At 42.2% G+C, this 16,045-nt stretch overlaps 1 protein-coding gene across 2 annotated transcripts in view; it reads left to right on the top strand.

Annotated features, from left to right (window-relative positions):
* cpne2 (copine II) overlaps positions 1–16,045 on the top strand; it is a 264,882-nt gene that overhangs the window by 193,143 nt on the left and 55,694 nt on the right. For both annotated transcript variants that reach the window (XM_072547502.1, XM_072547503.1), the window contains 2 exons: positions 4,949–5,000; positions 7,224–7,357. In XM_072547502.1, the coding sequence (XP_072403603.1) occupies positions 4,949–5,000; positions 7,224–7,357 (186 nt within the window). The remainder of the gene's footprint in view (positions 1–4,948; positions 5,001–7,223; positions 7,358–16,045) is intronic.

The following is a 16,045-nucleotide window of genomic DNA, read 5'->3' as shown; positions in this document are numbered from 1 at the left end:
GTGGCAGGAAGGACAGCAAATAGTGGACATTATCAGCTCTGGGTAAAAACAATGACTGCAGATGCTGGAAACCAGATTCTGGATTAGTGGTGCTGGAAGAGCACAGCAATTCAGGCAGCATCCAAGTAGCTTCAAAATCGACGTTTCGGGCAAAAGCCATTGTCAGCTCTGGGCCTTGCCTGATTACTGCCGTCCCCCTCCACCCGCATCCCATGAGCCTACATCTCCCCTTTAACTTCACATTAGCCTGACAGCCCATTTTCACCATCGCCACTCATAAGGAGACCCATTAGATCGAACTTCACCTATGACTGTTCTCCTGATGTTAGACCTTAATGATGCCCATCTTGCTTTTCCACGCTGTCCCTTTGGAGGTCCTGGTGATGGTGACTGAAACTAAAACTGCGCCCCACCCCACCACCCAGAGTCAGTCAGCCATGCCCTTGAATGCTGTTCCACTTACCGCCATACACATTGAGATTCACACCTCACTGTCCTTTCCCCACATCTGCAGATGTTTCCGCTTTCCCCAGCTCAGCTTTGGCTCCCTCACCTCTTCTGGTAGTGATTCCACTGACACTGCCCCCTACAGGCTGCCTCAAACCTTTCTGAAAGGTTGATGGACGGATTGCCAGGGAGTGCATTGCCCCAACCCTCTGATGGACACGGAGCAGACCCCTGAACCCTGACCCTTGTCTTCGCAGCTCTCCAGTTCCCATGGCTGCCTGTGATTGTCCCATGGAACTGACTGCTGACCAGCCCCCAGGGTCAGATCCCCTGGCCATGAGCCACTGAAATGGATGACAGACTGTGTTGAAGCGTGTGCAGTGTGTGCAGACTGCGCCCCTGACTGATGTTACTGTGACCCCTGACTACAGCAGCTCCCTCATTGACTGGACCGAGAACTAGCTCCCACCAGCTTCTGACAGGGCGTTTTAGTTGAGCTCACTGTGTTCTGTATTGGCTACACAGGCAGAGCTATTCAGTTGACAGCTTGGTGTGCGGTACCTCCCTGCCTGGCTGTGTGCCTGAGCAAAAGAGCACCACAGTACAATGGAACAGATCCTTTTTGGTCCCTGTACACTAACGGGAATGGCACAGCAAGGCAAGGCATGGATGGTGCAAGGGTGCAGGTTAGCAGAGTGCCCAGAGAGCAAGTGAGCCACCCTGCAATTCTGCCTGCTCCAGCCAGGAACTAGGTGCCCTTCCTTGCAGCAGCCAGCTGCCAGTGCACCCTGCAGTGCCAGTCTGTGCCTCCTAGGTGGTCTGCAAGTTAACCAGAGAGGTGCTTAGGAGTGTTGCTGCCAGATGCCAGATGCTAAAGTTCATGGGCAATAGGGGCATGCAGCTGGTGCCTGTCGATCCTGCCCTGAGCTGCAGTTTAACCAAGCTCAGAGGGTTGTCCTGAGCAGGCTGGGAGCTGGATCAAATCATGCCCGTTCTGCTTCCTGTTGGCACGTTTTCTTGACATCAAGCTTGTCAGGTCAGATGGCAAGGAGTCAAGGGACCAAAAACGATCTCTGTTCCATTGTACTGTGGCATTAATGAGGCGTTTAACAAGCAGAAGTAGCTACTCACCCACTGCCGTGTAAGAAGGCCACCGTGGTGCTCATCAGATGTATAAAAACTACAGCAAGCTCCTCTCCACACTGAGGTAGGCCTCAGCAAACTTATTACCCGATTGTGCCACACATCACTCAGACCCCTACGCCATTCTGCCCAGATTCCATGAACAGGGGAGGACTGCGTTGCTATCGGGAGTGTGTAGTAATCGGGTTAGCATTGATCATAGTGAATTAAATACCTCCCACCTCCAGGTCTTCCTCTCTGTCTCTCTGAGCTGCCAAACTCTCATCTGACCCCGCAGGGTTATTGCAGTGTTTTCCCCGGTCATGGTCACCCACACCGCATCGTGGTTGTCCAAGACCTCTTTCATACACCTCTCATAAGAGCTGACCATGTAGGACAGTGGTTAGGACAGTCTTTCACAATCCGTTTCTTCTCTGCCTCTGTAAACCTCAATGCACTGATCGGAACTTTTGTAAGGATAAGCCCAGCAATCGAACCAGTCAGTTTAACTTCAGCAGTGGGACAACTTCTGGAAACTAGTACTTGAGATAGGACTAATAATGACCTCAGAAGCTATGGTCAATGTGGAAGAGCAAGCATTGATTTATGAAGGGAACGTAAGGTCCAACTAACTTGCTGGACGTTTTGAAGAGCTAACAGACAAGGTTGATGAGGGAATGCTGTTAATGTGTTGTACAAGGACTTCCAAAAGGCATTCAATGCAATTCCATACAACAGACTTGTGAGAAAAGTCATAGCTCATAGGGTAAATGGGACAGTAGCAATTAGCCGTGAGATCAAAAGTATAGAGTAATAGTCAATGGGTATTTTTCAGGGAGGTTTGGAGTGATATTTCCCAGGGATCAGTTCTGAGACCCTTTTTCTGATATTGATCAAAGGTTTGGAATCATTTCAAAGTTTGTGCATTGATGTAATGTTTCCTACGAGGGTGGAAGTTGGGAAATTCAAATTCAGTTAAGCAACTAAATGTGCAATAAAATCTCATCACGACAGATATCACGCAACTACTGAATTATCATAAAAGTTCTCTAGTGTGCTACTATACTTCAGGACAGGAAATCTGCCATCCCTACCCAGTCTGGCCTGCTCAGAATTCTAAACCCCAAGCAATGTGGTTCATTTGTGACTGAACAGGCCTAGCAATGCATTCAGTTGTCAAAATAACACACATCACCTTCTTAATGTCAACTATGGAGGGGCAGCAAATACCTGCTTTACCAGCAGCATCCTTTTCTGAGAAATGAATTTTAAAAACTAATATTAGCTGTGATTTGTTAAGTCTGGAGTTATAAGCTTGTCACCAGAAGGACTGAGAATTCAAAATGAGGGTCAGGTGCTGAACAATTCAGCCTTTTCATCAGAGTGAAAGTAGAAGCACAGCCTTTGTTTTCCATGTTGGAATTCTTATTGATCCAGTGAGCCTCTATAAATAAATTCTACACTCCAAAAAATAACTACAAAAGTCATCTTCACTGTGAAGGCACTGGGAGACCAGTATATCATCATGCATCATAAACTGGTACTAAAAGAGAAAACATTTCAATCACCAGCATCCCAGTGAATTAGTGGATACAGTTCCTGCTGACCTGTCATTTTAGCCACTATGAAATATCGATGTTATAATATGTGTGCTGTCTATTCACCTGACTGGTCATTTGAACACTTAAAAGGCTGGTCATTTGAACACTTAAAAGGCTGCTGAAGATTTAGTTGCATTTTCAGACATTAAACATTCAGCAGATTTTAGAGGAGCTAGCATATTGAACAATGTTTTACACTTTCTCTTTATATCTCTGTACATGTATGTCTGGATGCATGTATGTCTGTCTGAGCATTTGTGTGTATGTTTGTGTAGGTATGTGTGCAGGCTTCTATATATGTATGTATGTCTGAATGTTTGTGTATGTGTGTGTAGGTTTGTGTATATCTGTATGTTGAGTGTGTAGGTTTGTGTATATGTGTATAGGTTTGTGTATGTTTATGTATGTGTGTCGGTTTGTGCATGTCTGCATGTTTGCATATGTGTGTATAGGTTTGTGTATATGTGTGTATGTCTGTATGTGTGTGTGTGTGCCTATATATTTGTATATGTGTGTCTGTATGTGTGTGTTTGTGTGTGTTTGTGTGTGTGTGTGTTCCTGTATGTTTGTGTGTGTGTGTGTGTGTGTTCCTGTATGTTTGTGTGTGCCTGTATGTTTTTGTGTGTGTGTAGGTTTGTGTCTGTGTTTGTGTATGTCTATGTTTGTGTTTGCGAGTGTAGGTTTGTGTATGTGTGTGTAGGTGTGTGTGTGTGTGTGTCTTATGTTTGTGTATGTGTGTGCGCATTGCCAATCTTTACAGCTGTGTTTCCATGAGTGTATACCATGACATGCAGGGATTAGAGCTTTTTTTTACAATTGATGTGTGACATATTTTGACCTTGACCAATCTAACAGTGTATGAATATCCTTCAGCCCTTCTTTTATTTGTTATCTTCAGCAGCAGCATTCCAGTACCACTACCAGATTGGTGTGCCGATCATTGCCAGTGTCTTACAGCTCTGAAAATTGAACCTCACTCCAAAATACCTTGCTATAAAGTCTACCTTATTGACTTCAGAGTTGGTTTTTGTTCCATCAAGCATTCCTATCTGATTTTCACGTTTTCAGCACAACTTGCCTCTCAGTAATCAGTCATCGTTTATTTTTATTCTTTCATGGGATGGTGCTATATCAGGCAAAGGCTTCAGTTGTTAATCCTAATTGTCCATAATCTGAGTGTTTTACTAAACAATTGCAGAGTCAACCACATTGCTGTAGTTCTGGAGGATGACAAATTTCCTTCCCTTAAGAACATTAATAAACCAGGTATGCTTTAATAAGAGCAGCTTTAATTCCAGATTTATTGATCAAATTTAAACTCACCAACTAACATGGTGGTATTTGAAATGATATCCTAGAGAATTAGCCTGGACCTTGGAGTTAGTAACTCAGTGAGGTTACCACTACACTGCTGTCACTCCTTATTCTCAGATGATTTTCTATGAAAGGGTGAGACTAGGCCATAGGCTTGCGCTTAGGTCTTTGGTTCTGTTTATAATTTGGGACCAGACCGGATGTATGCACAGATCCAGGAAAATAGTCATAGAGCTGCATTAATGTTTACCTTGGAGCAAACTGACAACCCTTGTTGCTAAGAAGATAGACAATGGAACTGTAAGGAAAACAAATACAAATTTAAAGACATATGGAGAGGTATGAGCGGGACTATAATACAACTCAGAAAGAACCAAAATAAGCTGTTATCATATTTATTGACAGCTTTCAGGAAGAATCAGGATAACATGGACTGATGTGTTTCAATGCTTCTGTTTTCCTAGGTGTCTCATGAATTTGCCATCAACTTCAATCCTACAAACCCCTTTTGTACAGGTTAGTTTCTTCTCCTGTAACTCTCTCCACCTGGCTCCACTCGCTCTGATTCCCAGAGTCGGGTTTCTATCTGCAAGTACTGTGTTCTTTTCAGCTAGTTTTGTTTGGATACATCCAGTTCCCAATAATTAGCAGTGTTCACTGCAATGATACAAGCTTCTTAAATCCTCCAGTGTGCTGGTTACTGCTAACATTATTTTCTGAGTGTTTTGCTGTTATGAAGTTACACATGTGAACATCTGACTTTACAAAGAGATTGTCTTTGGATTGCTGCAATTTCTAGAGAAAATGAATGCTTTAATAATCCTGTCAAACTGCTCCCGTTTTAATAAATTGTTCATATTATTGGTGTCCAAACCTTTCATACTTAGTTTCAAGTAATTAGTCCATAAACAAAGTCTCTACATATTATGTAATGGCCATTGCATTGAGCTGTTCTGGTTTTAAGAGGCAGAAGTGGGTACTGCAGATGCTGAAGATTAGAGTTAAGATTGGAAAAGTATAGCAGGTCAGGCAGCATCCGAGGAGCAGGAAAATTAACTTTTCAGGCAAAAGATAGTCCTTATCTCTGCACAGTCTCCTGGATGCCATTAGACTGTGCAATGATGCAGGTGGAAAAGCAGCTGGGGAGAAGTGAGAACCTCATATCCTTACATGTTTTTCTCTCGGGGAATTTTATACGGGACGAAGAAGGAACCCAGACAGGAGGAAGAAAGGAATGAACTCAGCCTTTTTGTTTCTGTAGAGCCCTTTGCTCCATCAGTATCTCCCATCAATAAGGATCTGGTAGTATTTCCTTCCATAAGTGAGCAATGATTCTGTGAGAAATGCCGAGTCCTTTTGTAAGATTTTATGCTTTTTTTTATAGACTTTCCTTAAACTCTTGAACGATTTATAACAGCTGTGATTTTGCATTAACCAAACACACTGAACAACAAATTCTGTTCGTTGTCACGAAAAACGGATTGATCCTGAAATCTGAGCAGGTCAAGGGATCGTGCTTCCTGCAAATTGAACCCAATCCAAACTTGGTCTGGGCTGATTCATTTTACTTTAAATTTTAACCAAAAAAATAATTTGTGCTCCCCGAAAATTCCAAGGGCCAGAACGGGCTCTTTTTCAATTTAAAACTGTACAGTTAGGTTTCCATGGCCACAAGCCACTTTGCAATCTTGTAATCTGACAATAAATCACACTGAAGCACATCACATGGCATCCTTCAGGTAAAAGTCATCCAAGGGAGCTCTATTCTTCTGCTCTCATACTCCTCTCTCATTTCTTTATGATGGCAACACGACTGAGTCCAGAACTAGAGGGCATAGGATTAGGGTGAGAGGGGAAAGATATAAAAGAGACCTAAGGGGCAACTTCTACATGCAGAGGGTGGTACATGTATGGAATGAGCTGCCAGAGGAAGTGATGGAGGCAACATTTAAAAGGCATCTGGATGGGTATATGAATAGGAAGGGTTTGGAGGGATATGGGTCGGGTGCTGGCAGGTGGACTAGATTGGGTTGGGATATCTGGTTGGCATGGATGGGTTGGACCAGAAGGTCTAGGTTTCCATGCTGTACATCTCTATGACTCCACATAAGCACGTGGACATCACTGGTACGGCTAGCATTTATTGCCAATTCCTAGTTGTTTTGAGAAGATGACGATGAGCCATTCTATTGTTCTTATAGCAGCTCCAGAATATTCACGTTCCTCAGAGGCTATTGTGGGGACTACACATCCCTATTTATAGCCAATGCAAAAATAAAGGAAGACATTATATACTTTATGGATCAAAGGTCCTTTTTACTGAGGAAGAGGGAAATTTGTGTGGTTTCTTGGCACATGCTGTAACAGTTTAATGTGAGCTCTGATAAACTTGCTAATTAAAGAAAACAGCCAAGCAAAGCTTTTAGGGAGATAATGAAAGGGGTATATTGCCCTTAATTTGCAGATTTTTATTAAATTAATTTCAAACTTTCGAACTCTTCTGGGGGGATTTTAATTTTGCTTTCTCTGGGTTACAAGTCTTGGAACCCAGCCACATATAACACCTTTAACTTGTAGGTTAAATAACAATGTGTAAATGAATATATAAAGAAATTTGTACTAAAACTACTTTTGTCCACATTAATGTGGGTATGTCCATTATGACCCTGGGAATGAGTTTCTATTACTGATGGTAATAGATGAATTCAGCTCTAATCTCCTGGTTTCCTTTTGCTACAGGTGTAGAAGGCATTGTGCAAGCTTACACTGCCTGTCTACCCCACATTCGATTTTATGGACCTACCAACTTTTCACCAATAATCAATCACGTGGCACGATTTGCCAGCCAAGCCATCCCACAGAAAGTAGCAGCGGTAAGTGGAAAGAATCTGTAAAAGCCTTAAGATTACAGCACTTTTTGAGCTTACAGTTAATGCAGATCCATTACTGCTGCAGTATGTGTGGTGATGGAGCCTCTGAGAGCCCATAATTGTTGTTCAGGGCACATTAAGCTCCATAATGAGCCTTATGATGGATATATGGAGCAGTTTTATTGTTGTATTGCAGGGGTTATTGGGTGTGGAGTAGAACTGACCAGGAAAATAGGGATTTCCTTACTCATGTCAGTTAACTAGTAGTCGACGCAGTAATATATCAGTTAACAGCAGTCATTTCCGTTCATGTATTTGTCCAGAGTAAAGAAATCCCCTAAGGTAATTAAGTGGGAATAATTTTGAATGTAAAGGCTGAGGATATAAAATGAAGCAAGTGATGTAGAACTTACGCACTGCTGCAGTGGGAGTTTTTGTCTCATTACAGACAGGATATGTGACCAGGCTTGGCTGTGAACACCCTATTGTTGGATTACATCCAGATACTTGTTAAAAGCTCGGGAATAGATGAGATGATTTTGGTGAAATACAGGAGGGCCCTGGGTACTCAAGCCAGATGATCAATTGCTTGAGGAAAATCATTTAATTTTATAGGAATCATCTCTCAATCCAAGCTTTCTCCTGAATATGACTTACGGGCATCGAGAGGAAACTACTCCACACCCTTACTCCACTTCTCAAAGGAAAGCAATGCCCGTAACATTAATTTTAAAAGGAAGTGGATATTTATTGGAAAATGAACCTTTTGACGGACACTGGGGACAAAGCAGCACATTGCAACTAATTTATAGCTCAGACCCATTGGGCCGAATGGCCACTTTCCATGCTTTGTGATTGTAGAACGTTTATTTAGTCATAGTCAAAGAGATGTACAACACGGAAACAGACCCTTTGGTCCAACCAGTCCATGCCTACCAGATATCCCAACCTAATCTAGTCCCACCTGCCAGCACTTGGCCCATATCCTTCCTATTCATATACCCATCCAGATGCCTTTTAAATGCTGCAATTGTACCAGCCTCCACCACTTCCTCTGGCAGCTCATTCCATACACGTACCACCCTCTGCATGAAAAAGTTGGCCCTTAGGTCTCTTTTATATCTATCCCCTCTCACCCTAAATATATGCCTTCTAATTCTGGATTCCCCCACCCTAGTGAAAAGACTTTGTCTATTTATCCTATCCATGCCCCTCATGATTTTATAAACAACTATAAGGTCACCCCTCAGCCTCTGACAGTTTTTATTCAGAATGTAGAAGAAATGCAGTTTGAGCCAAATGGATGAAAAGCCTAAGTTGTGTCCATCCACGGAATCAGCAATTTGATAAGCAGAGTATCTCCAAATCGATATCTTGGCCCTTGAATTGCTTCTAGCAGGTACTGGCTGTTAACAGAGTAGACTATTTCTTCTTCCTTCAATCACCCCCCCCCCCCCTCCCTCTCTCCCGTATCACCGTTAGTAATAAGTCCTACGTAGAAGCCCTGAGTTACTGCAGGAGCTGCTGTGTGGTTGGAGCTACTATTTTCCCAGGTGTAGCTGCCTCCAGTACACAGAAGCTCACATGTTTTTGCCCTTGTGGGAGTGGTGTTAACTGCGTGACCTAGTCTGGAACATTAGCAGCTGAGCTCGAGTGAACACGTATTCAGAAAGGAACTCAAACTAGAGACCGTGTGGAAAATTACTTCATGCCCAAAAACCTTTTCATTTTGCAATAATTAAGTGATGCTCAGGAGGCGTGAGCGGCTAGTCAAATGGATAATGAAGCAACTGCCTTTAACTATGTATGAAACTCTGTATGGACCAGAGGAATGAATATAAATTTTCCCATGTTCCCGATTGATTCAGGAGTGTTTATTACCAGTTGAAAGCTCTGGGGTGTTTTAAGGTTACAGCTTTAAAATGTTGATTGTTTATCAATCTTTTTCGATTTGAGAGATTTCCTCACATCCCACCGTGTTGCAAAATTCCTGCCCACTGGAACTTTACTAAAAGATATATCAGGAAATAATTGCATGGGAGGGGACCAGGATCAACTGGCAGATGAGATTCTTATCTCTCACTTAACTGCATTTTGAAATGGACTGTTGTATCAAACAGGTACACGTTATGGGTCATTAAGATCTAAGAATGCCTTATCAATCCAACCAGCAATGGACAATAAATGTTGACCTTACTAATGATTTTCTGAGGTGGAGAATTTTTTTATAATCCAAAGAGAAACTGTATTTTTAATCATAGGAACTTATTTTCCTTTATTCCCGTTTCATCCTGTGCAAAAGGTATTTGTGCCTGGACCTTTCTTTCTACTTGAGATTTTCAATCCCTTCTTTTTAAATACGTCTCTACTCCTCTGAAAATATCCAGAATGAATAGGACTCTATTTGTCACAGATTTACTAATGTATTCTGAAGTGACACTGTACCACCGGATAGCGAATTTATCAATGACTGTACTTGTGTGATTGATGCTCCATTAGTGTGACTGGAAGCTGAGAGATAATGCAGTCTTCCAGGCTTTTTTGTGTAATCAGATAAGGCTGTAACTTATTATTCTCTAATGGGACATTGATGTCACTGGCTAACCAGCTTCTATTGCCTATTGCTAGTTGTCCTTGAGAATGTAGTGGTGAACTTCCTTCTTGAACTGCTGCAGTCCGTGTGCTCTAGGTACATCCATGATGCTATTTGGGAAAGAACTCCTGGATTGTGACCCAATGACAGTGAAGGGACGGTGATATATTTCCAAGTCTGGATGGTAAGTGGCTTGGAGGGGAACTTGCAGATGATGATGTTCCCTCATATCTGCTGCCCTAGTCCTTTTGGATGGAAGTGGTCATGGATTTGGAAGGTGCTGTCTAAGGATCTTGGCAAATTTCTGCAGTGCATCTTGTAGATAGTACACACTGCTGCTACTGAGCGTCGGTGGTGGAGGGAGTGGATATTTGTGGATGTGGTGCCAATCAAGTGGGCTGCTTGGTCCTGGATGGTATCAAGCTTCTTGAGTGTTGTTGGAGCTTCACCCTTACCACCACACACTTGACTTGTGTGTTGTGGTGGACAGGCTTTGGGGAGTCAGGAGGTGAGTTACTCAATGCATGATTCCTCACCTATGATGTATCATTTCTCACGAGGGGAACTGAATACAAAAGTCGGGAGATTGTGCTTCAGTTATAGAGGGTAATGTTGGGCGAACATCTGGATATTGTGCACAGCATTGGTCACATTATTTAAGGAATGATGGAAATGGGTTGAAGGCAGATCAGAGCAGAATTACTGGACTAATACCGGGAGGGTTGTGGGGGTGGCCCTCATGAGGAAATATTGGACAGGTTAGGCTTGTGTCTGCTGGAGGGCAGAATCTAAGAAGCAACTTGATTGAAACATATAATATCCTGGGGAAACCTGACAGGGTGGAAATGGAATCTGTTGTGGAAGAATCTTGAAATAGGAGTCCCTGTTTAAAAATGAGGGGTTTCCCATTTAAAACAGAGTTGAGACAATAACAGTTCTCAGAGAGGGTTATAAGTCTTTGGACCCCTCTTCCTGAAAAAGGCAGTAGTTGCAGAGTCATAAGTTCATAAGATATAGGAGCAGAGTTAGGCCATTCGGCCCATCGAGTTTTCTCCACCATTTGATCGTGGCCGATATGCTCCTCACTCCTATTTTCCTGCCTTCTCTATATATCCCTTCAACCCATTACCAGTTAAAAATCTGTCTAACTCCTCCTTAAAATTACTCACTGTCCCAGCATCCACCACACTTTGAGATAGCAAATTCCACAGATTCACAACCCTTTGGGAGAAGTAGTTGCCCCTCAGCTCTGTTTTACGTTTGCTACCCGTTATCCTAAGACTATGATCTCTCGTCCTGGAATGCTCCACAAGAGGAGGCATTTGCTCCAAGTCTATTTTATCCACACCTTTTATCATCTTGAATACCTCAATTTGATTTTCTCTCATTCTTCTAAATTCCAGAGAGTATAGACCTAAACTGTTTAATCTCTCTTCATACGACAAACCCCTCATCTCTAGGATCAATATAGTAAACCTCCTCTGAACTGCCTCCAATGCCACTACATCTTTCCTCAAATAAGGGGACCCAAACAGCACACAATTCTCCAGATGCGGTTTCACCAATACTTTGTATAGTTCCAACAGTACTTCCTTACCTTTATAGTCTATTTCTTTAGCTATGAAAACCAACATTCCATTCCCTTGCTTTATTATCTGCTGTGGCTGCATGCTACTTTTCAGTGACTCATGAACAAGGACGGCCCAGATGCCTCTGCACCAGAGCACCCCAAAGTCTCTCCACATTTAGATAATAGGTCGCCTTCCCATTTTGTTGACCCAAATGCATGATTTCACACTTATCCATGTCAAACTCCACCTGCCACATTTCGGGTCACTCTCCTAACCGATCTATATCCATTTGTAAGGTACTTATTTCCTCATTGCAATTTACCATCCTGCCTATTTTTGTGTCATCCACAAATTTGGCTATAGAGCCTTATATCCCTGTATCCAAGTCATTAATGTTGATTGTAAATAGCTGGGGTCTAAGGAACGAACCCTGTGGCACCCCACTAGTTACATCTTGCCATCCAAAAAAAACATTTATCCCTACTCTCTATCTTCTGACCATCAGTCAATCTTCTATCCAGGCTAATAAATTACCCCTACTCCATATGATTCAACCTTATGAATTAACTTATCAAAGTCCAGATATATTACATTTACAGGATCCCCATTATCCACTTTGCTTGTTACACCTTTGAAGAACTCTAGCAAATTAGTCAAACATGATTTGCTCTTCATAAAGCCATGCTGACTCTGATAGATAGTGTTTTGACTTTCCAAATGTCCTGATATTGCTTCCTTGATAATTGATTCTAACACTTCTCCAACAACAGATGTTAAACTAACTGGTCTGTAATTTCCCACATTTTGCCTCCCACCCTTTTTGAATGAGGGCATTATATTAGCCATTTTCCAATCCACTGGAACCTTTCCCGTGTCCAGGGAATTTAGGAATATTGTAACAAATAGATCTACTATCTCCGCTGCTAATTCCTTTAATATCCTAAGATGTAGGCCATCAGGCCTAGGAGACATAGCTGTCCTCAATCCTAATAGTTTGCTGAGTCCCTTTTCCCTATTAATGTTGATTGTTCTAATTTCTACCTTATCTGTTGCCTCTGGTTTGCCTGTTCCAATAGGAATGGTACTATTGTCCACCACCTTGAAAACTGAGGCAAAGTATTGATTCAGCATCTCTGCCATTTCAATGTTCCCCATTATTAACTCTGCAGTTTCATCTTCCAAGAGACCAACATTCACATTAGCGAGCCTCTTCCCTCTTATAGAAGCTTTTGCTATCCTTTCTCATACTTTGTGCTAGTTTTCTTTCGTAATTTGCCTTAGATCTTTTTATTAAGTTTTTAGTATCCTTTGTTTATGTGAAAGTTTCCCGATCTTCCAGCCTGCGAATGGCCTTTGCAATATGGTATACCTTAGTTTTAGACTTTATATTGTCCTTGACCTCCTTGTTTGACCAAGGATTTTTTTTTACCCTCCCTTACCATCTTTCCTCCTCGCTGGGATATATTGTAGAAGCGAGGAATTGAGTAGCTCCTTAAGCATCTGCCGCTGCTCATCCTCTGTCTTACCTTTTAGCCTTCCTGCCCAATTTGCCCACGCCAAATCTTTCCTCATGCCTATATCATTTCCTTTGTTTAATTCCAGAACACTAATGTGGGACTCCACTTTCTCACCCCCAAACTGAACATTGAATTCTAACATACTGTAGTCATTAGTCCCTAGAAGATCCTTAAACTATGATGTCGTTAACTAATCTCTCCTCATTATACAATACCAAATCCAGAGTAGCCTGCTCCCTGGTTGGTTCCACAACATACTGCTCCAATAAGCAATCTCTAATACATTCAATGAACTGTGCCTCTATGCTACCCTTGCCAATTGGATTCTTCCGATCTATAGTCATGTTAAAATTTCCAATGATTATTGCTGTTCGTTTCTTGCAAGCCTCTAATGTTTCCTAGTTTATACTGTGCCCATTAGGGAGCAACTGTTTGGGGACTTATATTATTACTTCCTCCCTTTGCTATTGCTTATTTCTACCCAGACTGATTCCACATCTTGATCTCTAGTGCTTATGTCATTTCTCATTACATCACAGATCCCTTTCTTCATCAGCAAAGCTGCACCACCTGCTTTTCCTTTCAGTCTATCCTTCCGCAATGCTGAGTACTGTTGAATATTCAGTTCCCAGACCTGGTCTCCCTGTAACCGTGTCCCAGTGATCACTACCAAATCGTACCCTTTTGTTTCTATTTGCGCTATTAACTCATTAATTTTCCAATGCTTCATGCATTTATATACAAAGCTTGTAAATTTGTCCCACTGTTAAATTTCCCTACTTTTTTATAATTCCTTGGTGCATGAAGATATTCACTTGTTCTGTCTTTCACCTTCGTTATCTAGTAGCCATCCGCCACATCGCTAACCTGCATACCTACCTCCTCCTTTAAGTTAGGTTTACTAATTTCCCATATAAGTGAACCCTCATCCACCCCTCTCCCTCCCATTTTGATCAAAGCCCTGTTTCACGCCCTTGTAATGTGATTCGCTAGGACTCTGCTCCCAGTACAGTTCAGATGAAGATCAGAACAGGTCCCTTCTTCCCAGTGCCAGTGCCCCATGAATTCAAAACTCTATTTCTCCCACACTTTAAGTCCTTGAACATTATTCAGGTAGAGGTAAATAGATTCTTACTAGCAAGGGGCTGAAAGACCAATCAGGGGCAGACAAGACTGAGATTTTAAGATTGCAGTCAGTACAGCTGTCAGCTTGCAGAGTAGTAGATTGGGCCTGAAGGGCTGAATGCCCTACTCCTGCTATTAATACAGTGCTGTCAATATCACAGATCTCTTCCAGAGTGGTCCCAGTGAAGTATTCCTTTACTACCTTGGAGTCTGTGCTCTCTTGTCCTGTTGCCCAGCTTTAGTTGAAGAGATTTTCTGACTGCATCTTTAATCTTTGCATCCCTGACAACAGTTCACAGCTGGTTATTTTTGAGACTATGGAGTCCCCTTTTCCCCATAATTCAGGTTGTTGAAATTGGTAATCAAGGACATGGCTCTTTACATTGTCCTGATCTTGAGAATTACCATCCAGTTACCTGCATGTATTAGACAATACAGTGGGACAGGACTGGCTTCAGTTCTATTGACATACAACCACACATCGATACAGTAGTCCACCGCCACTCAATAACTGGGCTCATAACTGCAGACAACAGACGCTTAATGTCAAAACAAATCACAAGACAATCCATGAGGAGAAATGTTAGGCAAACCAAGGAAAGAAAAATTAAAAGACACAACTAAAGGGTCAAAGAGACTGGGTAAAATAGCCGAGAACTGCCAGCAACAAGCTGCTGCCCTGCAAAATATATTTATGCTGTTGATCTTTTTGCATTAATTCTAAAATGTAATTGAATGCACAGCAGAAAGACGAGATGAGCCTAAATATAGTTTGCTCATATCCTGCAGGCATTTTGTCCAATATTATTTGCACGATGCTCTTTTGATGTGAAGCTCAGTGTGAGAGTTAATCAAATCAACCAAGTCAAAGGTCAAAGGCTCTTATCATGTTAAAAATTCTTGGCCAGTTATGGAAAAATCAGTCTTTGTTGCGGCGAGCAGTATTCTTCACTGGAATCCAATTAAAAGCATTTGAGTGAAGCATCTGAACATTTTTAATGAGCAATTAAATGCAGGCAAGTTTTGTAACTTCACATAGGAGAATTGGATAAATTATACTTGTGGTGTTTGATTTAAACCTCATTAAGGAGCAGCCTAAATCTGCCAGGATTACAGAAGGTGAGATGTGGACTTTTTACAGGACACAACGAACTGTCTTAAGTAGGATATTCTCTGGCAATTGTGGTAATGTACAGGGCAGGCTGTTTCTACATTGCTGAGAGAATGGTGTGCCGCAGGAACACAACTACCACCAACGAGAATGCTTTCAGCTCATTGTCAATCACCTTCTTCCTCCCTCCCTCCTCACACCCACCTCCTCCTCGTCCTGCAAGCCTCCGTCCTATGGCCTTATCCTCTTTGTCCGCCCTCCTCCTCCACCCTCCCCCTCAACCCCACTTTCTCTTCCGAATTGTTACGTCTCTGCAGTGCCTAGGTATGTTATATTGGAAAATAAAGTCAGGACATCTTTTGCAGAACTGTGCATCTGTAAGTGAGGTCTACTTCTCTCCAACAATTCGCCCCAATTACAGAGGGGAGTTGTACAGATGGTAAAACCTATACAGCAGGTTTTGAAAACTGAAACTGAGATTGGAAACTGAAATTTCTGGGAGGACTGTCATTGGTTGGGGCTATAAAAAAGGGCACACTGCCATCCAAGCTCAGCATTAGCAGTTTCTGAGCACACTTGTGCAGTACAGGCAGATACAAGCTAAATCCTGAAGTAGGGAGTAATTTCCTATCCCTGTTTTTTGCTGCTTTAAAGTAACATTGGTGGGACCGACACCATCCACACCAAGTTCAGGGGTTACTGTAGATATTTGCCCTTTCTGGTGAATGCCATACCTGTGGAACTCAGTTTGAGTGTTGATAGGGGATTGTTAGC

The sequence above is a fragment of the Chiloscyllium punctatum genome, chromosome 26 (assembly GCF_047496795.1).
Source record: "Chiloscyllium punctatum isolate Juve2018m chromosome 26, sChiPun1.3, whole genome shotgun sequence".
Classification (NCBI taxonomy): Eukaryota; Metazoa; Chordata; class Chondrichthyes; order Orectolobiformes; family Hemiscylliidae; genus Chiloscyllium; species Chiloscyllium punctatum.
The sequence above is the reverse complement of the archived record's forward strand: the minus strand, read 5'-3'. Positions and strand labels throughout refer to the sequence as shown.